General features: G+C 40.1%; 1 protein-coding gene across 5 annotated transcripts in view; it reads left to right on the top strand.

The window, feature by feature from the left end:
* NRXN3 (neurexin 3) overlaps positions 1–23,574 on the top strand; it is a 1,617,293-nt gene that overhangs the window by 748,398 nt on the left and 845,321 nt on the right. For all 5 annotated transcript variants that reach the window (XM_060166202.1, XM_060166193.1, XM_060166220.1 and 2 more), the window contains one exon: positions 6,811–6,930. In XM_060166202.1, the coding sequence (XP_060022185.1) occupies positions 6,811–6,930 (120 nt within the window). The remainder of the gene's footprint in view (positions 1–6,810; positions 6,931–23,574) is intronic.

Below are 23,574 nucleotides of genomic sequence, written 5' to 3'. Positions count from 1 at the left end.
CTGGTCCCACCAGTGGGTTACCAGCCTTGCCCTTTAGGATAAATGGATATTGGGAATCGGCCCAGATGTATCATTCCAGGCTCCCCCACTCACCAAGCCTATCTTTCCATTATGGCCAAGACCAGCTGGTGCTGGTTATTTATCCATTTTAAACTGGGATGTTTGAGGCATAGGTTTGGTTAAGTCCTACTTAGGCATTAACAGATATACACTCTGATACAAGCGTCCTGTGCTTCTAACAGCACTTCTGTCTCAAGGACCTGCAAGTAATAAAAGGCAGTCTGTCAACTTTTGATTTTTCGAGACCTTGAAGAGGAGTTGACTGAGTCAGTCTGCATGTACAGCAAAGGTGGATTTGAGCAGTAACAGGCATGAAATGACTGTCTGGGACAATTCTTAAAAATAAAAACAACCCCAGATTCAAGCAGAATAATGAGAAATTTGTGGCAGCCATCAGAGTTATCATATGAAAAAAATAAAGAAAAAAGACAGTGCAGTGCTTTCCAGTAAACTAAAAACAGAGCTGGGAGTTAAAACCGAAACACCTACAAACATCATTGACAACTTACTTAGTCCTTTCATGCATACTTCTGTTGCCTTGTCACTTTCCCTACTACACAAAGAAAGTCACCATCCGTTCTCAAAAGAATATGTGACTATTTTAGTGAGGATTCATTACATATTTAATACACCAGCCCTATACAGGGAGTCCCTGAAGCTTTAGTGTAGTTTGTAGTTACTATTAATAATTTAAAAACTTTCTAAATATGTAATTCCAAAGGTTTATGTTATCTTAGAGTATCTGGAATTTTAGGTTGATTTGGAAGAATGTTTTAGATAAAATTATTAAGTCTTCAGAAATATCTGTTATGTTTATAAACATACACATTTGATATAGATTTTTGTTCATATACTTAGACAAAACTAGATCTTCCTGTTTATTTTTAATTGAATTTTGAACTGAAATAGCATTTGAAAATTTTCTTTGTTAAAACAGCCACATCCTTACATTAAATGTAGGTTAGAGTACTCTTGCTAATCTAATGGCAAGACACACACACACACACACACACACGCACGCACACACACACACACACACACACACACACACACACACACACACCCTCTGGTTTATCCACATCCATAGAGGTTAGGTGGATCAGAGGTTAGGTGGATCAGTTGCAGAGTTAGCACGCTTGGGTTGGGTTTGAGACCTCACCCTGCTACTTGTTACCCGTGGGACCTTGCAAAAAAATCACCTGACGGTTCTGTGACTTACTTTACTTTTCTGAAATCCTTGCCTTCCAACTTGATCGTCGGTCAAAAAATTCTTTTGTTTTTGAAGTTCTGGATGTCTTCCATGAGAAAATCATTCCTGTTTCTCTGATTCTTTAATACTTGTAATTGCTTCATCATGTGTTTATGAAGACTAAATAAACTAGTATCTGAAACACGCTTAGTACATTGTCTGGCACATGATAAGTGCTAGGTAAGTCCCTTGTTTTGTTATTGTTATATCCTTGGTCTGATTCGTATAAGATCAAATTATATCAATGGATGTGCAGTCGGAAACATTGTTTTAAGGTTTTCTTTTTCCTTTTTTCCAGAGCATTTTGGTATGTTTCTTTACCTTTTCTTTTTTCTTCCTTTCTTTTCTTCTCCCTTCCTTCCTTCTTTCTCTCTCTCCCTCCCTCCTTCCCTCCTTCCCTCCTTCCCTTCCCTTCTCTTCTCTTCCCTTCCCTTCCCTTCCCTTTTCTCTCCCTCCCTCTCTCTCTCTCTCTCTCTCTCAATTTTGAAGACAGTATGAGAATATGAGAAATAGATACAGATATAAGATATAGTGTATTCAGGAAGGGATGTCCTTAAATAGTTTGAAATAAGAAAAGGAGCTTATATTGCCATTTAGAAAGTGTTTTAGAGTCTAGTCCAAACTTGTACTCATTCAACACAGTTACTGCATACTGTCCCTGGGCACTGGGGACCCAAGAGCCTTTGTCCCAACATCTGCTGAGATTAAATGAGTCTAATAGTTAAATCAGAAGAGGAAATGTGGTCAATTAAATACCACCACTACCCCCAAAATGTTTGGTTCCAAGTAGAAAATTGCTTATTTAAGTTGATACTTGTAAATTCTATGGATAAATTAGTTAGGAAAACCACATGGCTTTAAGTCACAAAAGAATGACTTTATTTCTTTATCTTTTTTATTCTCTTGTTTTTTTTTAAATTTCATCTATTAAGTAGAAGTACGTTTTTATTTTATTTTTTAATTTCTTCCAACATCTTTTGAATTTTCTTTTTTAAAAAAAAATTTATCGGAGTATAGTTGATTTACAATGTTGTGTTAGTTTCACGTGTACAGCAAAGTGAATCAGTTATACATATACATATATCCACTCTTTCTTAGATTCTTTTCCCATATAGGCCATTACAAAGTACTGAGTAGAGTTCCCTGTGCTATACAGTAGGTCCTTATTAGTTATCTATTTTATATATGGTAGTGTCTTGTTCTTTCTTTCATTCAATAATATTTTCTGAGCCCCTACTTTACACCAAATACTTTATCAGAAACTAGAGCTATAAAAGGTGAGCAAAACAGACAAGGCTTCTGCCCTCAAGGAACTCATATTCCAGAAGGATGAGATAGACAATAAAGAATTTAATAAATAACTTAGTTACAGTTCATGTAATCGTTGTGAGTTAAATAAAGTGGGAAATAGGCTGGAGAGTAAATGAAATGCTGATGGGGACTTCCTTAAATAGGATAGTCTGAAGAAAGATCATTTTGAGCTGAAACTTAAAGAAAAAATGAACCAGTCATTTGAAAATCTGCAGGAAGGACATTTCAGGCTATGGGTTGGCCAAGAGCAAAGGACCTTGAAGGTAGGGATGGTCTTGAAGTGTCAGAGCAGGGGTCCTGGAACGGAGCAGCTTCAGAACCACGCAGAGGGCTTGTCACAGCTCAGGTTCCTGAGCCCCGCCTCCAGCCAGTAGGTCTGGGTGGAGCCTGAAAACATGCATTTCTCACAAGCTCCCAGGGGATGCACGTGCTGTTGACTCTGACTCAGGCCCACGCTGTGAGCACCATTGTGTTAGAGAGGAATTGGAAGGAGGAAGGGATGGCTGGAGCGTGGTGTGCTGGAGGTGCGTGGTAGGAAATGAGTCTGGAGGAGGAAGCAGGGGCCCTGGGATCTCACCCTAGAAAGGAAGTAGGATTTCTGGCTCAGATGGATGAGAAGTCATTGCAAGTTCTCCTGGTCTTCACTGAAACCCTGAAACTGCCCTTGTTCTTAGACGATTACCGTGTAGTCAAGTCTTTGAGGGTTATCCGATTCTGAATGGCATTCGCCCCTTAATGCGTGGGAAACAAATCCCGTGGACTTTGGAAATGGCCTATAATTCCCTCTGTATGGGATTCCGACAAACGGGACTGATTGCTTGCTTTGCAAAGAACCATTCTCCCATGCCCAGGTTTTAGAAGTATGAGATAATGGCAAATCCGGGGGCTGCAATTCAGATCAGCTCCGCGTTTACTGAAACACTTTCTCTGCATCTGGCACAGCGCAGGACATAACCAAAGCATAGTACGTGCTTGGTACAGCAGGGACATAACCAAAGCATAGTACGTGCTTGGTACAGCAGGGACATAACCAAAGCATAGTACGTGCTTGGTACAGCAGGGACATAACCAAAGCATAGTACGTGCTTGGTACAGCAGGGACATAACCGAAGCATAGTACGTGCTTGGTACAGCAGGGACATAACCGAAGCATAGTACGTGCTTGGTACAGCAGGGACATAACCAAGGCATAGTACGTGCTTGGTACAGCAGGGACATAACCAAGGCATAGTACGTGCTTGGTACAGCAGGGACATAACCAAAGCATAGTACGTGCTTGGTACAGCAGGGACATAACCAAAGCATAGTACGTGCTTGGTACAGCAGGGACATAACCAAAGCATAGTACGTGCTTGGTACAGCAGGGACATAACCGAAGCATAGTACGTGCTTGGTACAGCAGGGACATAACCGAAGCATAGTACGTGCTTGGTACAGCAGGGACATAACCAAGGCATAGTACGTGCTTGGTACAGCAGGGACATAACCAAGGCATAGTACGTGCTTGGTACAGCAGGGACATAACCAAAGCATAGTACGTGCTTGGTACAGCAGGGACATAACCAAAGCATAGTACGTGCTTGGTACAGCAGGGACATAACCAAAGCATAGTACGTGCTTGGTACAGCAGGGACATAACCAAGGCATAGTACGTGCTTGGTACAGCAGGGACATAACCAAAGCATAGTACGTGCTTGGTACAGCAGGGACATAACCAAGGCATAGTACGTGCTTGGTACAGCAGGGACATAACCAAAGCATAGTACGTGCTTGGTACAGCAGGGACATAACCAAAGCATAGTACGTGCTTGGTACAGCAGGGACATAACCAAAGCATAGTACGTGCTTGGTACAGCAGGGACATAACCAAAGCATAGTACGTGCTTGGTACAGCAGGGACATAACCAAAGCATAGTACGTGCTTGGTACAGCAGGGACATAACCAAAGCATAGTACGTGTTTTCTAACTGTAGGCAGCATTCACTCTTTTTGGGACAAATAGTAAAAAAAATGTGAAAGAATTAGAGGATTATGTAAGCAGAGTACACTGCCATGTGTAATAAAGTGTTAAATACTATCATATATAAACGTTAGTGATGCGGATAATACGTGCCGTGGCCACTAGGAAGTGGGAGAATTGTTGTCTGAAGTTACTGGGGAATGTTTGATATCCAGGAGGCATTTTAGCTGGTCCTTAGGAAATGGTTAAAATTTGGCTAGAGGAAGAGAAAGACATGGGAAAACTTTTGTCTTCAGATTCAGTGAACATGCAAAGAATTAGTGTTTTCCCAAAGTTTTTGCTGCTCTGCGGCCTTTCAAGGGAAAGCTTTCCATGTGTTTCTGATTCTTGAGTGCAATTGAATTACTAGCCCATTGTCTGGTGAGAGCTGTTTGGTCAGGGAGCCCCATGGACTTCTCAGAAGCTTTTGTCCTTTGAAAGAAGCTGTCGTGATTTGCCATTGTTAATGAGCCTTGTACTACACAATGCTCAAGTTTAAGACCCACTGAGAACATGACTATGAACCTCCTTTCATCTCCACATGGGGGAACCACATGGCATACAGCAGCTGCAGAAACCCAGCAGCAATGCTGCTCCCCCAGTGTTAGTGATTGTCTTTAAGTTTCTTATGTCATATCCTAACAGCTTTGTATTAGGAGTGATGGTCTGTACTGCTTCTACCCTTCATGAATAAATACAAAATGTCTTGCCACCCAGAAGACAACCCCTTTGTAGTCATGCATCTCTTCTGAATATGCATCCTTAGGACCCGAAAGGCTTATAGTTCAATATTCTGTGCCTGTGTGAGGCTTAGCCTGGAAATTGTGGAATACGCACTTACTGCAATGGATATATTTTTACTGTGTCAAGTGCTTTTTTGCATCAGATCCTGACTACTACATTTGATGAGTCAAAGGGCCCACCTCCTTTGCTGAGGCTTTCTGGGAAATTCATGGAGTTATCCTGAATATTAAGCTATTTCCTGTTAGCTTAGATAATTCCAAAGGTGTAGGTTTATCTTTAATGCCAAGATAGAGGCAGAAGATAGAAGTGAAAAAGAGAATGGTGAAAGAGAGGTCCCAGGATGACCTAGGAAAGATGGCAGTCTGTAAGGCAGAGATCACCAAACTTTTTCAGTTGCTCACTCATATCTGCAGAAGGTTTTGAGAATGTCCCCAAGGTAGGTATACTTAAAGAAAATGAACATAATTTCTAATATTTTCTTCCTGTACCTCAAATACACCCTCTGGCATGTGCACACTCTGTTTGAATGCATTCTTCTGTAAACCTACAGCAGCAGTGTGGTGCAGCGCACTGGTTTTCAAACATTAGTCTGCATCATAAAATCCTAGAAGCTTGTGCAAACACAGATTTCTACCTCCCCCCAGAGTTGTTTCTAATTCAGTAGGTATAGGGTGGCCCAATAATTTTCATTCCTAACAACTTCCCAGGTGATCTGGTCTGAAACTATGCTTTAAGAACCCCTGAGGTAGTTAGTCTCAGAGTTAGTTTACCTAAGTTGGACATCAGGGTCCTTTAATTATCCAATGTGTGACCTTGGGTAAATTAGTTTAGTTCTGTGGGCTTAGTTTTTAAAATCTGTGGTACAGAGGTAATCATAATTCCTTACATTTTAGGGTCACTGGCGAGCTTCATGAGATACGCTAGACAAAGTGCTTATCACCCAGTGCTTATCGCCTACAAAACAACAATACATGCTGGCCGCTTTACCCTCCTTCTCCTCCTCCTCGTTATCGTCACACATCTTTCTAGTGTCACGAAGTAGACTGTAAGAACTTTTGTGCCTTAATTCACAAGAATCATGGGAATGCATTTTTCTGCTTCAGCATTGTTCATTTAGAAAGACCATGCTCCGAGTGAGATATCTTCCTACTTGAATGGTAGAGATGAAGCTCTTTTGCAAAGTCTGCCAAAAAGAGAACAGTGTGTTCAGCCCTCTCCCTTCTGTGTGTAACTGTTGATAGTTTGTGGCTAAGTGTGTATTTCTGTTGTCTTATGTAGTGAATTCTTCTTGCATGATACAGAGTTGACATTTTTGGCGGTTGTGTCTTTGAATGTTTTGGGGCATGAGAATAGTAAATTCAAGTGATTGCTTTGAATTCGATTAATTTTAACACGTTTTTCTCTCTCTCCTTTTTTCTTCTTTCCTGCTCTTCTTATGAATTACTAGGACCAAGTACCACCTGCCAGGAGGATTCATGCGCCAACCAGGGGGTCTGTATGCAGCAGTGGGAAGGCTTCACCTGCGACTGTTCCATGACCTCCTATTCTGGAAACCAGTGCAATGATCGTGAGTACAACCTTTTCATGCTTGGGATATTTTCAAAGAGTTCAGAGGTTTGGAGAAACCATAAGGGACATTACTTAAAAGGATGGCTCTTCTGAAAGATTCATAAGCAATTTCTCATCCAGAAACTGGGAAAATAAAGGACTAATGGTCTAATGGCAAAGCGACATTTCTTGTTCAACAATACTAGATGTTTTTCCATTTACTTACTCCCTGTTTTCTTTAGATTAGATGACCTTTGACAAACAAAACAATTATGACAATATTTTTGTTCTAAGGAGTTCAGTTTTCCATTAATTAAATCATCTGGATAACAATTTTGAGACTCTCCCACTTACATTGCCTAGAACTTGGAGGACATTTAAGGAATGTAGCTATTTTTTCAAAAAGTCTGAGTTTAGAGAATTTCTTAGGCCTTCCAAATGATGAAGACATTAAGAGAGTTTATTATTTTTTCCAACTAGAAATGTTTAATGCATTCTCAAGGGTCTTTCAAATGTAGGCAGAGATTCCCTCTGGCTAAATTTATTGATATCTGTTTAGTTTATATATACATAGTCATTCTGTTTATATATATATATTTCTATTTTGTGAGTATGGTTATATGTATGTATCTGTGTATTTGCTTCGTATTGGAAGAGAGCCAGTTGTTATTTTTGTCCACTAGTGATGCTTCGGGTACATCAGCTGTTTTAATTCTAGGAGAAGACTGATTTCATGAAGGTGATTCTAGCACTGACGGTGGAGAGAGTTCAGTTCTGTGGGAATCTATAGCCTGTGTCTCCACGTCCTCCTAACATGGCCACCTTTAGAAATGAGCAAACACTTGAAATCTCTGAATACCGATTGCAAAGTGATTTGTTGAAAAGCCCTGACTTAGTGGGTCCTGCTGACCTTCTCATTTTCTAAATGCAGCCTTCATGGTAGGAGTTTATTTTATAACCTGAACTCATAGTTGTCATCAGTTGGTTTTATAAAAAAGATGCGTAATGTTATCTGAGCAAGTACTAAAGTTACATTACAGTTTGTACAAGTGGGAGCAGTCGCCAATTACAATGCTATCTCTGTTATGTCTATTTGGTTTTCCTTGATTCCTTATTTCTCAACTTTTTTCATGTGTGTAGTTGTCTCCTGTCCTGTTTTCCATTTTTTTCATAGGCCTTTTTTCTTTATGTACCCTGTCAGTCTCTTAAGATACACTAAGGAGAAACAAGTGTGGAATCTGGAAATGTAGAGAGAAAATTCTTTGAACCTCATTGATCTAGGCGTAAGCATTTGCCTCTGGATTTATAATGCAAAGGACACACTGTGTGCGGAAGGCTTTGACATTAGATGGCTCTTTCCAATTATTTGGTATTATTTTCATTGAAAGTCCTGTTTCCATATTTATGATTTGGAAATACTGTTCCACTCTGAAACAGGCAGTGATTGGATTCATCCAGAGTCCCTGAGGAATTGTTCTATATGCTCTTTCTTTTGCCTCCAATTTGTCTGCATGGGAGGCTTCTTTCCTAAGTGGTGGCATAATGCTTCTTTATCCTCACAAGTTTATTCCGTGTCACACATACATACCACTCCCAGTAAACCACGGTCAGGAAGAGGCTGCACAAAGGAAAGACAGAAAGGTAAGTTACGCTAACTGCGGTGAATAGGCACAATCTTCAGAAGGTATGTATGCATTTTTTGCTCACTGAAAAGTTCCTTTCTGCCACCCAGGCTAGGCATTGTTTTCTGCTAAAAATCAACCAGGATTCTTTCCAGTTTTCTGTGATTGTTTCTGATTTTGTCAAGAAAAGATTGTGCCTCAGTCTGGGATGAGGATTATTGCATTATCTGACCTGAACAATTTGTCAGTGTGTGATGAAGTACCAGAACCAGGATTGGGAAAGGTCAGCGTTCTTTTGTGGCAATAGCTTCTCATCCTTCAAAAATGTTTCTAAGACATCCAGGTTTAGGGTAATGTATTTTGAACTTTATTCTATAAGCAATGCAGTTGAATTTTTTATTGTAAAAGACTTCTGAGCCCAAATCATTAAAATAATCCACTTGCCTATTCTCCTCTTGGAGAGTGGACCAGGGCTTCTGTGACTGGATGGCTATATGGATATGTGAGCAAGTACATTTTAATAGCAGAATGTGGGGAATATATGGAATTCAGATATACGTGATGTAACTATGAAGTTCAGATGTAAACTTTTAATGAAACCCAACCAAATACATCAAAATGGTAGGTTGCTTAAAATTGTTACAGCGAATGTCTCTGTATTAAAGTATTTGGGGTAACTTCACTTTGGGAACTAGCATCAGAGCCAGTTTGTTCCACCTAAGAAAATCAGTCTCAATTCTTTACATCATAGGTTATTATTTCCTGTATCAACCTGGATCCTTAGAGTTGTAATTTGCTACTCCACAAACAACTTCAAGATGATGTTACCTATCTAATACTCTGTGTGCCTACCTTTGTTAGCAAATCATGGTAGCTTTGTTTGCATCAGGAGTTGAGTATTAACCCTCAGTGTCAACAGCAGATTTGAAAAAGGTTCATGCTTATCATGGGCAAAAGCCGTGGGGAAAATTGCAAAGAAAGAAGAAGGGGTAAAATAAGTGAATAGAAGATGAAGAAGGATGAAAGAGAAGGAATATAGAGAATAGCAGAGATTGCATCTTCTATGAGAGAGCACAAAGATGGTTAATAGTTGCTTTGGTAACATGCATGTCACAGGTGGCCTGCCTTTGACCTAAATAACAGAAATGGGCCATGCATTGTAAGTGGAGTGACATCAAGGAAATCTGGCCTTTACCCAATTCTTGGGAATAGCATGTTTTGTAGAATGTTGCATACGTCTAAAATAAATCATATTCCTTAGAATACTGTCATAAGACCATGTGAATTGGTTAGAAATTCAATCTAATGGCTAAAGTTGTTTTTGCGGGGGAAAACATTTGAATACTTTCATTTTCCTTGAGCAGTTTCTCAGGACAGCAGCTTGATCCTCAATTAATAGAAATGAAAACATCTCTATTTATTATTGCATATCCAAGAATTGAAACTTGTTCAAAAGGGAAACGGCTAGACTATGGTATTTTTCAAAATAAAGTGCTCAGTTCATCATATGTAGAAAAGTTAATTATATCTGAACGTGACTTGCAAGTTTCTAAAGAAATGTCTGCATTTTAGAGTCGTGCCCACTTCTTCTAGAATTGGTTCTATCACTTATAACCTTTGCTTTGTTCTTGCCTGTTTGCTAGGTTTGGCATTTGTTTGACAATTTCGAGGTGCTGTCACATAGATGCGGCCTCCATGAGTAGAGTTTACATTTAAAAATTGTGTCTTGTTTAGTATGAATAGACCAAGCCTGTGTGGTTTTAACTTTATTCCGTCATTCTTTGTGAAAGCATGGTGGGTTGATGGAGCCAGTGGGGTAAATTTCTTGTTCATTCTTACAAAGATAGCTGTAAAACTGATATAAGTGGTTGTGAAAATATGACGTGTATTCTCTGTAGCTGGTTACCTTGTATGAGAGCGATTTCCTTGTATTGGATAGAAAACAAAAATCATCTGATTGGAAACTCAGGTATAATTGATTTATTAATTGTCTTATCTAGTTTTAAGACATGACTTTCCACCTTTTCATGTAATGGTAAAATCATAGGGAGTTTCATTAGGTGATGTTTCAGGCTGGTTTGAAACTACAATGGGCAAAGTCATCCCAGAAGCAATTTTGAGTTCATGTAGGGTCCAGTAAGATCCATGAAAGGACGCACAAGTAACGTTCTCCAAAGAATATCCTCAGTTCTGAAAACTTCAAAGCAGAGGGAGGCTGATTTCCCCGAGGGTGAGCACCACCTGCATACCACTTAGTGACATGTTGTAGGGGTTACATTTTAAGAGCAACAAAAGGAAGGAAACCTTTTAAGGGTCCTTGTAAGGCGATTCCTTTTGGATATTGAGTTCTTATTGGTATTTTAAATCAGGACAGAGAGTCTGAGCAATTTCAGTATGTTGTAGACCTTACACCATCAGGTGAATCCAGGATCCGTTTCCTGTATTGAATGGCAATGCCAACCCCACTGGCAACCTATTGTTGAGTTCCTCTCTTCTTCACAACTCCACACAAGGTCTCAGCAAAACCAGCCCACTCGCACATTCCCACACATATGCGAAAAAGTTATCATTTGGGAGGACTTTTTGAAAACAGCGATTTTAAACACTTCACAGCTATCACCTTTAGGCGTGTTCATGACAACTGTTTTGAGTAGTATAATTTTGGAATCTCGTTATTACTTCTGTGCCCTGGAGAAGTGAATGTGGGACAGTCTGTGGCATGTGAGTCCACACATCAAGTTCTTGGATTTATAGAGTGGATGTTTATAATGGCTTTGTGGGGTGAAAAGATGGGAATAAATGTGGGTTCTCAGCCCACCTTCAGCAGCCAGGTGCCCACACTACATTGCTCGATGTACACTGTGGGCTACTTGTTGGAGAAATTGCTTGGTTCATACTGGCATGTGATAATAGATGTTCTTTGCTTGCAGCAAATCAATAGCAAGCCACTGTGGAGTGTGCAGACAGTGGCGTGTGAAGTGCCTTTTCAGACAGTTTTATGCTGGAATGGCTGTTAAGCTGCACTGTTGGCTATTCACTGGCCTTTTGCTTTTTATTTATTGTGTGGGTTTATTTATTTTTTTAATGTAGGTTGGTATATTGATTAAATCTGTTAAAAACACATTTCCCATTCAGGCTTCAGAAAAAAATAAGCAATATGCACATTACTTAGTGCACAGACAAGGGGACAGACATGTGTGTATGCTAATTCTGTCTCTTGGGTCCATATAGGTACCATGGCATTATGTTATGAGCCTATGTTGTTATATTTATAGTGATAATTTCCCAGGATACAAGACTACAGTATATTCATGTGTTTGGTAATGTGTTTACTTCCTACCCCAGTTTTCAGGCTTTACCTGTCCAGCAACCCTCCTTGAGCCAGGGGAGGTTCTGGAAGCCGCCTGAGTCAGGGGTGGGGCCTCGATGGCCCTTCTTCAATGGGCTCCAAGGGACCTGGAGGAAAGCATTCCTTCCTTTTGGTGGTCGAGCCCTTTAGAGCTTAGTTCTGAAGAGTGGGTGTCTGCATGGGGTGAGCTCTCTCACCCCGCAGCTCTCTCCTGTCTCTCTGAGACAGGAGCTGGCTCCTTTCCCTCTCTCCCCGTGAGACGGCACAGAGCCTGCAGCAGTCAACGCGTGTTGAGTGAATGAGTGAGTGACTAATTCTCCTTGGGGTCTCCAGCTGGCTGTCCCTCCTGCCACAGATCTTAGGGCTCCCATTCTAAGGAGCAGGTCACTTTTTCCCTCAGGGAATCTGTTCTTCAGTTCCTGCCTATTCTGGCACCCAGTCAGAATACGGTATTTTGTTATGGGGTGGATTCAGCTCCACCCCTACCTATTTAGACAATGCTCTTGTGTTTACCAGATTTCTTCCCAGTCTTTATTCTAGCATTTGCATGGTTAAAATTACACTCAGGTGAAAATTTGTGCTCTCATTGCATGATATGCATTTTCAAAGTGTAAAAAACATTAGATTTTCTAATTTTCTTCAGTAGAATGCACATGATGGTGCCCAGTTCACTGGGGAAGAATCCCCTGTGTTGAATCTCTTGCCGGATACTAGATGTAGACCTAGTAGGACCCAAATCTTATTTCATTGAACCATTGGTAGACGTTTATCTTGGAAGTCTAATTACAATAAACCATATTTTTAAAAGGTTGATTTGTAATGTATATAACTTATTACATTATAAAAGACTTCATCGTATAGTCATTAGGTTAACTAGCTTTAGAATCAAACTGCTTTAAATGCCAATTCTAACTCTAGTACTGTGGAATTGAATTAGCCTCCTTTGTTTCAGCACAAGGAGTGTGATCAGTACTTCATAAATAGGAGTAGTAACAGTTTTTATTATAACTAATACTATTTGATATTTGTCAAATCAAATAGTATTTGATATTTGTCAAATCCCTCGATATTTGTCAAATCCTAATGTTCTGCTATGACCTTTATAAAGATGTTGTCCCTTTAATCATCCCAAAGTCCCTAAGAAATACCATACTACTATTGTCCTGATTTTAACAGTGGGAAAACTGAGGTCACACAGTTAGGAAGTAGCTGAGTCAGAACTTGAATCCAGGTTTGTTTGACATGAAAGCTCACATTATTATTAGATTTGCTACTACTTAGTCGTTATTAGAAATAATCACAGTGAACACCTGCACTAATTACTAGACTAGAGAGCTTAAAATTTCAGGTGGGCAAATCTTTTCAGACAACCAAATTATTGATACATAAGAATATAGGCTTGGAAAAGAGAAGCTCTGTGTTCTTGGTTGTTTATTTTATCACATTCTGGAATTCTGAACACTTCAGTTGTTTCTGTCTTAACACTTAAATGGGGCCATTTAGTAAGAACATCTTTAGATATTATAGATTTAGAATCAGAATATCCCCCCATAGCCCCAAATATTTATATTTGCATACTCAGTTGGCCATCTTCTGATTTCCCATCTTTTTTTCTTACTTTATTGCAATTTCAATATATGTCATAAAGCATAGTGGATGAGACAGTTGATGTAGAGTGGATGGCTTCCGTTGAAATCTTGACTCCGTTGTTTAATAGCTGTGTTACCTTGGTGCTAGTAATTAATTAACACCTCGATGTCTCTAAAATGTAAATATTTATATGTTCCATCTCATAAGAGTGTTGTAAGGATAAGTCAAATTCATAATTGTGACGTTCAGGACATGACATGTACTAGCCCCTACAGAACCATTAGCTACTCTTTAATATAGTTTTCAGAAAGTTAAAACATGACTCATACAAATGTAATTTTCATAAAGTTAAAACATAACTCATAAATGAGAATGAATAGAACAGAATGTGTGCCACATGTATTTAACTCCTTAACGGGAGAAACAACAATATGGTTGAAGTGTAAACAATAAGATCGCAAAAGATTATTTGAAGAACTGATATTTATAGGCATTAAAAAGAATATTAAAATACAAATTTAGTTTAAATAACCTGGTGAATGTCTCACAGGGTAAAGAGCTCTTAACTTTTGATGTTATCTTTTCTACTGAACATTGTGTTTTTACTGAACAAAAATCTACAGGTTAATGTATCATCTCATAGACTCTGCACCTTAATTAATAGTAAATACCTATGTCAAACAAAGGTACATTTTCCCGTAGAATTAAGTATTTCTTGTGTGGATATGTTAAACAATATCCCTATATGACATTGAAAGGACACGTGTCTTTCCTAGGCTTCCTCTTAAGTTTTAGATAATTTTTGTTAAGAATATTATGCTCTGTTCAATTACAAACCCTTTTTTACCTTGAATATCTCTCTCATACCATTACTTTTTATTTTTAAACCACTTAACTGTGTACCAGTCACCGTGCTAAATTTGTTGTGTCATTTTGTCATTTATACAACCCGAGAAAGTAAGATATTCTTATGATCCCTGTTGCACAGATGAGGAAACTGAGACATGAAGTCAAGTGATTTGCTCGGGGTCACAAAACTGTTAGGTGAGGAGACAAAGACTCAGATTTACATTTGACCACATAGTCTGGGCTCTTGACTGCCAAGGTCTCCTGAATGCCTCAAGGAATGTTCTTAATAAGCACTCATCTGAACACATAGGGATTAACATTAGCCCCAGAAATTTACTACTTTTATGGCAACACTTACCCCGTATATTCTAGTGGTTACATTGTTATGGGGGCAGGGGGCAACATTAGGATTGACCTCCTCAGGTAGTAAGATCAGAAGTCCCATCAAGCAGGTGCCATTTTGCAGGTTTGGTAGGTCTAGGCAGGCAGAGGCTGAGTCCAGAGGAGTCAGGGAGGCTGGGAGGAGCAGCCTGGTACCATGGTCGGCAAGATCCAGAAGGTGAGACAGGTACAAAAGAAGCATTCACGAGTGGGCAGCATCAAAAGGAATGCTCCAAGTTATTTCTTTGCATCTGTGTTTCATTCCTGGGCCCACAGATATTCAGTGTGTCTAAAAGAAGGCCAGGGGATGGCAATTAAACCCAGAGTCTTCTTAGAACGAGGATGAAGGTATTGATACTCTTCAGAACAGTTTCATAGATGCAGGTTGTGGCTAGCTTGTTGCCCATGGGAATCATGCTTGCTTATAAATGCCCCTGATATCAAGACGGGGCTATTTTGTACCTAAAATCTGCGGTACTGCTGATATTAATACACACACAGTGTCATATAGATTCAGCAAGAGCCAGGACTGCTTGCAGCTTTTGTTTTACACAACCCTGCATGAAACAAGCTGGGACTCACAGGTAAAGTATTCATTTCTACGAGTTCCAGTTGATACTTGGACTTATGGTTCAAGGAGAAATGGTCTCTGCACTTCTGGGACCTGTAGCTTGTCAGGGATTGTTTTGAGTTGTTGCAATCTGTGGCCTCGCTAATTTCATTTCAGCCATCTTCAGCATGCTGTATTTGCAGACCATTTTTTTTCTTTAATAAATTTATTTATTATTTATTTAGTTTTGGCTGCATTGGGTCTTCGTTGCTGCACGCGGGCTTTCTCTAGTTGTGGCGAGCGGGGGCTACTCTTTGTTGCGATGCACAGGCTTCTCATTGCGGTGGCTTCTCTTGTTGTGGAGCACAGGCTCTAGGCAGGTGGGCTTCAGTAGTTATGGCACAAGGGCTCAGTAGTTGTGGCTCACGGGCTCTAGAGCGCAGGCTCAGTAGTTGTGGCGCGTGGGCTTAGTTGCCCCACGACGTGTGGGATCTTGCTGGACCAGGGCTTGAACCCACGTCCCCTGCATTGGCAGGTGGATTCTTAGCCTCTGTGCCACCAGGGGAGTCCCTCATAGACTATTTTTATTGCTTATGTTTAATTATGGCCCATTTATTTCTGGTGTGCTTGGCTAGTTACTTATTGATGGTGATGGTAGTAATCCACTGAGAGCCTATTGGTTCACAGAGGATAATTTTATATTACCTTGTTAGTCACATACAGGTACAATTTTAATATATTTTTAATATAGACATAATATCCTACATTTATTTTCATTTCCATTTATTAGCATTTCCATGTAAAGGCAAAAGAGATGCAAATGACTTTATCTTCTCTTGTAAAGTAGAGCTAATAAATATAATTTGGTTCCCTTCCCTTATTTTTTTCTGTTACCATTTTTTCAGGGGGGGCATTTTTTGATTGAGGTAAAATTTACATTCAGCAAAATGCACAGACCTTAAGTGCATTATGATAAATGTTTATAGCCATGTAACCAACACCCCAGTTAAGATAAAGGACAGTTTCATCTTCCCAGAGTGATCCCTCGAGTCTCTTTCAGTCATTCATTCTCTGTGAGGTCACTACTACTTGGATTTTTTTTTTTTTTTTTTTTTTTTGCGGTACACAGGCCTCTCACTGTTGTGGCCTCTCCCGTTGCGGAGCACAGGCTCCGGACGCGCAGGCTCAGCGGCCATGGCTCACGGGCCCAGCCGCTCCGCGGCATGTGGGATCTTTCCGGACCAGGGCACGAACCCGTGTCCCCTGCATCGGCAGGCGGACTCTCAACCACTGCGCCACCAGGGAAGCCCTACTACTTGGATTTGTATCAGCATGCATGAGTTTTGTCTGTTGTTGAATATGTATAAATGGGATCGCCCAGTATGGGGTCTTTTATTTCTGTTTTCTCTAGCTCCATGGAGTGTGTTTAAGATGCATCCATGTCTCTGTGCATTCTGGCTGCCTTGCTCTCTCTTGACTCTCGGCTCCATTGACTCATCTGAAGGAGTCTGCCGGGCTGCATCTGGGGTTCCTTCCCCGTGCCGTGGTGCAGACGTCCTCCAAGGCCATAAGCGAGGGCAATCTTGCAGCTCACCGTGTTGGTCTTCTCCCTTCCAGGAATCGCTGTCCTTTGCCTGATGTCCAGTGTCTTACAAGCCATTGTTTCACATTTGTTGTCCTTTTCTTGTTTGTTTCAGGTCAGTTGTTTCAGATCCAATCACTATTACTCTATTGAGGTTGGAAGTGGGTGTCAACCTGTTTCTTTTTACTTGACTTCACCTTTACACTTTGACATCGGGGGAAGGGAAAGGTAGGCTTGATGACATAACACCTAGTGTGCTGTGATGTAAACCACAACGTCTAGAGATGAGTTAACGCTTTGTATTAGCTCTGGAACAGCCCTGGTAGCCTAGAATATTCTAGAACCTGGTTTTAAAATTAATTAATTTTTTGGTGTGTGGGGGGGGTATCCTTCGACTCCAGTTATAGACTTTCTGTCGTCAAACAGCCTTCTATAGCGAAAGAAGCTGCAGCAAGCTAAATACCCGCAAATGTGTCTCCATCCAGTGTTTCATCTGAGTTTCATTTATAAGGTCCCTATTGCTTTTGCCCTCCAGTCCCTCTGCTAACACTTGATTAAGCTCGGTGGGTGCAGGGATGGCTTGGCTCTTGCAGCTAGCAGTTCTCATTTTCTTTACCTAGAATTATAGTTTGTTTTCTCACCTACCTTTGTCCTGTGGATCTTTGCCGCCTGATCCATGTCTCTTGGCCAAATGAAATTAAGAAGTGTTTTCAAACAAAAAATTTGGATTCTTCGGGAAAGTGGAGGTGTTTCTATGCCGGGGAGTGTTTTGGCTGTTGACCTCATTTTGATCTTTAGATGCTTTCGTGTGCTTATTTTTGACGCATATCTACAAAAAGAAGAAAAGGAGGGACCTTGCATTGTTGATGCTTTTTAGTTTTAACTGAGGTTTTTTTTGATAATTAAGGGTATACAGGCTCACTGCTGACAATCTGGAAAATGCATAAAAGTACAAGAAAAAACAAGCATGATTTTACCAATTATTTAATATGACCTTGTTTCAGGCTATGCATGGTGTCAAGCACATAATAGATGCTCAAACTGTATTTGTTGAGTGAACGACTGAGCCTTGCATATTTTCAGAGTGTGAGTTGTGCAAAGGTTCTAGTGTTCTTTTCATGAGATGAATAGCATTTCTACCAGGGCTAGGTGTTTTCTTGCCAGAAGGAATTTAGGCATTCAGGAATTCTAATGAGCCTCCCAATATGCAGTTTTCTTCTTTGGATGAAAAATGGAAATGCCAAGATGTTTTTATTTCTTTTCTCTCTTGCCCTTATCCCTTCTCACAGAAAGTCTTGCAGTTTCTGAGCAGTTATACATAGATGCATCTACATATAAGTGGAATAGTTTTGCAGTGGATTGTAGTTTGAGGGAAAGAGCCCTTAGAATGTGTATAGGGAAGGAGCCTCTTGGGTTCCAGTTTTTTTCCATGGCATTTGCTTCCAGAGAGATGTTGTGGTTTACGTCACAGGATGAGATTTCTAGAAACACTCTAGTACTCTAGAGGTCTAGTGAGACAGAAGAACTCTTCTGCTTTAATATCATTCATCAATGTTTGCTGAGTTTTATGTTGACCTAAATTAGTACATAATACATGATTGAAGAACTTAGATGCACTGTATACCAAAAAATGTAAAACACAAAGGTTTCTTGATTTTTGTACACCCTGGATTTCAAAATTTTTATATCTACGTGGGAGAATTCATCCGAACCTAGTAGACTCTTTTCAGCCACTTTCAGGAGCATTGATAGGAAACAACAGCATCTGACTCTGGGCCTTATTTCCTAGTCAGTTCACTGGATGTTTTTTGTAATCAGCCCTCAACTAACTGTAAAACTGCAGTTTTACCCAGATATCTTTATATGAGTAAAACCAAATTCGTGTTTATATAAATAAAAGTAAGTACCTGTACATATATACATATTACAAATAAATACAAATTTCCTTTAGGATTTTTTCCCAATTGTTCTGAAATAATTTTTCGATCCAAATACCTTTGTTTCTGTGTGTCAGGGAGCCGCAGATCAGGTATCTGTCTACTGTCGAGGATATTTAGCAGGAAGCCCCTTTATCTGAACTGAATACTCAATATTTGGGGTATAATTTTATCTCTGAAAAAGGATTTGGGCAGGGAGACATCGTCTGGGATTTATTTTTCCTTAGGAGTAATCTTTCTTTCTCCTCTCCCTGCCTGGAACTCCCAGATGGCTCCTTCATACCGGTGCTCAAGTGTATCATCTAGTTAAAGCTCACACCCGTGACCTGGCACTGGGGGACCTTTGGCAAAGGGCCTGCAGTTCAACACACACATCGTCACACGTACCTGTGTGTCCCTGACTCATGAAAAATCATGAGGATGGAACAAATGGAAAAGAATGTATTAAAACAAGTAAGTTTAGCCAAACAAACTCTCAGCGTTGGTAGAGGCTTTATTCCAGTCCCAACACACCACATGTCTTTCCAACATCTAACTTATTTAATTTGCATTTGAATTAATTTAGCATATTGTCTTATTATATAAAGTTTAATGAACAATAAACACAGCTATAACCAAATCTCACAGCTATTTCCCAGTATGGGGTAACATTTTGCATTTAGTTACATTTGGTTTCCTAGGCAATATTTGATTGTGGCTATATTTCCTAAAGCTGCGTTACTTGTCACATGGAATGTTTTGGTGGCAGATTCATCAGACATAGAGCAAGGCAGGGAGGAGTGTTACGTTGAAGTTCTTTCGAAGCCATGGTAGTGAAAATCACCTGGGTAACATAGAGTGTGTTAAAGATGATTCTCTGCTGCTTCCTTTGGCAGGCTTTGAGCTCCCCATCGTAGGCCTCCTTGCTTTTATTTCTGAAATCTGTCCTGTGTACCCATTCCTGACTTATCTTCGCAGGACACCGTTGTTGTCTAATCACTCCTCTGCTTGTGAACCTTCTACGGCCCCCTCTTGATGTAGTTAAAACCCCACACTTGGTTTTCAAGGTCTTCAGTAATCTACTTTTTAAAATCTGTCTCTTGAACTAGTTTTTCTTTAAGATTCACGGCTTACCGTGCCCTCTAATAAGGCCAGTGTCCTCACTGTCACTAGCCTATTCTATGGTCATTATGTCCTTTCCACTCTCATTCCTCCCTTCTGAGAAACTTCCCTCCTCTTGACATGGCTTTTCAAATCCCGTACAATCTTTAGGGTCCAGCCCAAGTCTCCCCTATTCCTTTGTGTTTTCTCTGACCACTGTAGTCTATGTTGATCACTTCTCCAGAATCCCACTACATTTATATTCAGAACTGAGAGACATCATGACTCGGCACATAAAAGAAATTAATATGGACTTGAGAGTGAGTAGTGGGTTCAAATCCTGCTCCTTTCCTTCCTAACTGGGTGGCCTTTGGCAATTAATGCAACACAACCTCACAATATGTACCTTGCAAAAGTCCCAGTTTTGTTAATAGGGTTAGAAATAATAGATGTAAAGCAGAGTGTTGGACTTAACAGAATAGTTTTTGTAAAGTTCAAGGTAGCAGCTTAAATTAAAAACGTGAACCTTCCTTAAAAGCAAAATGTCATCAATGAATAAAACAAGTAGAATTTTGAGTAGATTAAGGACCACTTCTGTCGTGTATTCATCCTATTCCCTATAGAATCAATTTGCCTGTGGTGGTGACTATAGTTTCCTCTAGAGTAGATGGTAGCTGTGTTGAGTGGATGTGGGTAGAAGGGTTACTAGGATTAGATTATTCAAATAGCAGTGATGTTCTGTCTCTTCTAATTTTAAATTTTAACATGTCCCTGATTTTGGGTCTGTGTAATTCAACCAAAAACCTAAAAATAAGTTTCAGAGGGCCGACCACCTTTCCTATAACTATCAGGACTTTTTAAGGCAATACTTATACAGGCTTCTAAGAGCACTGTGAAGGATTCTGGAACCTTCAGTAATCGCAGGTCCTACTTTTGGTTTTTTCCTGGTATATGGAAGAATTACTGGCCAGGGGGAATCTTCGGTTCTTGTCATTCACAGAACTGAGGGAAGAAAATCACAATCTTTGCAGCCTCTGTCATTATCAGAATATCAATATATAATCTTAACTTTGTAGATAATTAACTCATTTTAAAATCCACTCATCTGCAGTAGTAAAGTATAACATAATTTAGTGTTCATGATGGACTGTTTACAGTAGATGCCTTTAGTTATCTCTCCCCAATTCAAAACTCTTTGAGCCTGAGGCTCTAAGATCAGGCCCGGCCAAGTTTGACACTGATCTGCTTTAACTCTGAACATGAGGCCCAGGTAGTAGAAGACCCATAGCCAACCTCTTATTCCCTATTCATTCTTGACCAGAAAAAAGAACAAAAACAGAGAACTGTAGAGTACTGATTTATTATCTGAGTGGCCTAATGTGCTAATTATTGCCTGCCGTGGGAAGATGGCTGCATATTGATCTCCAGTGGAGTTTAACTGAACAAGAAGTCGTGTCTCAGTAACATTATATTTATCCAGTTACCCAGGGGTCCTCCATAATGGACTCAGCTGTGAACGCTAGGCGATTAGACCAAAATCTTAATCACGGTGATGGTGATAATCAGCTCCAACGAGCAGAATGCCGTTAGTTCTTTGGAACCTATGAAGCTGGTAGTATTTGAGGAAAGGAAGTACGATAAGTGTGACTGCTTAGTGTCTGGGGGGAAGATTGGTGGAGAGGGAATCTGAAAGATAAATTTCAGTCTTCTTAATAACTGGCACTAATGAGAATAATTATGTAGAGAACTTGGACTTCCAGAGTCTAGTGGTTCCCGAGAACGTGGTTCTTAAAACCCACATGTTCAAAGGGTTTTAAGAATTCAGTTAGCATATTTAGATGATGGAGGTTTAAATTCTTTTTAAAGTGTACTCTCATGGGAGTGATTCTTCCCTTTATATTCAGTCTATTAGAGGAAAATGTGATGTATTTCTCAGCCTTTGCATTGTAGAAATGTGTTTATATAAATAGTGTTTATTTCTAATGGCAAATATGCGATGCCAAGTAAGTAGTAGACCACAGATGATTAAGTAATTGCCTCCACACGGGCACACCATTGTTTCATATGTATTTACCTAATGTGAACCAGTTCTCTTACAGTTTCAACATCTGTGCCTTAACTAAAGTCTGGATATACTGCATTGATACAACATCCCTTGAAGTCTCCTTAGGTGGAGACTAATTTCTTCCATCCTTTTATTCCTGGAACTAGAGCACAGTTCACAGTCGTTGTTCCATGATATCTCTTCTTTTAAGTTCCATATGCCTTTAATGCCATTTTCTCCCATCCTCATCATCAGCATCTCCTGACCTTCAGGATGTGAAGAACAACCTGAACTGAGTTCCTTGGTCATAGCCTCCATCTCACTGCATCCTTTGCAATTAACCTTGGTGACTTCAATTTTCGTGTTATGATTTTCCCAATAACCTGACTTCCTCAGAAGCCTGGCTACCTAGCAAAGAGAATTTCTTTTGCTGTTACCACTTCCTATATTTTCACCTCTCTCCGACCTTGGCCTCCTGACTCTACCTTCTACTCTCCATAGTGTCAAAGGTTTCACTTGCCTTTGTACACCGTCTGGAGTTCCAAGTCAATAATGTAAATGACATTCCCACCAGTACTCTAGAGCCCTTGCCTTGTGACCTGGCCACACTACCCAAACCTCAAGTAAATTCCTCTGCTTGGTCTCTTGGCTGCTACCTTATGACTTAGGGAAAGTCAGGTACTTGGCAGTTGGTTTCACTGCAAAAACCATATCCTCTTACTCTTAGCAATACCCTCAATGTGTTTCTTTTTGTGGCCATCCAAGCTTTGACCCTAAATTCTGACCATTCTGTCTTCTCTCCAGTGATATCCTCTTCTCTACTTTTCTAGTTAGCATTCACCTAGTAGGAGCTATTTGTAAGTCTTCCTTCCTAAACTTTGTTGCTTGTTTAAACACTTTAAATCTCCGTGGTTTGGCAGTTAAGACTTTCCAGGATTTTTCTTCATACATAATTTTCCATTTCAGGTCTTCTAGGACTCGCTTTCATAAACCTAAGCCAGTGGGAAAACTCTCTTCTCCAAATGTGTCCTAAACTCACCTTATCTATTTGGCCCACCCTCCTTACTTTATTCATCTATATATGTTGAATGGGGCCTTGTACTGAATGAATATTTGTGTAGAATTTCCATGTTTATACAACATGCTTACCGGTGTATTTTTTTTTTTTATTTTGAATCTGGACTGTGTGATTATCTTTCCTTGTACAGTGCTTAACGTAGTGTCAGCCATTGAAAAAGAGAGGTTTTCTCATTTTTTTCCTTTCACTAAATATTTCTCCATTATAGTGCCTATCACACAAGTATTTTTTTTTTTTGCGGTACGCGGGCCTCTCACTGTTGTGGCCTCTCCCGTTGCGGAGCACAGGCTCTGGACACGCAGGCTCAGCGGCCATGGCTCACGGGCCCAGCCACTCCACGGCATGTGGGATCTTCCCAGACCGGGGCACGAACCCGTGTCCCCTGCATCGGCAGGCGGACTCTCAACCACTGCGCCACCAGGGAAGCCCTCACACAAGTATTTGTTAATTATTCTGGCTCACTTGTTAACTGTGAATTCTGTAGAATGGGTACAATGACTTATTTATCTTTCTATTCTCAGTATTTTATGAGGAAACTGGCAGATTGTAGATGTTCAATAAATTTTTGGTGGGTATAAGAAACACTGGATACCAATCAAGG

This window comes from Lagenorhynchus albirostris, chromosome 1 (assembly GCF_949774975.1).
Source record: "Lagenorhynchus albirostris chromosome 1, mLagAlb1.1, whole genome shotgun sequence".
In the NCBI taxonomy this organism is placed as follows: Eukaryota; Metazoa; Chordata; class Mammalia; order Artiodactyla; family Delphinidae; genus Lagenorhynchus; species Lagenorhynchus albirostris.
The sequence above is the reverse complement of the archived record's forward strand: the minus strand, read 5'-3'. Positions and strand labels throughout refer to the sequence as shown.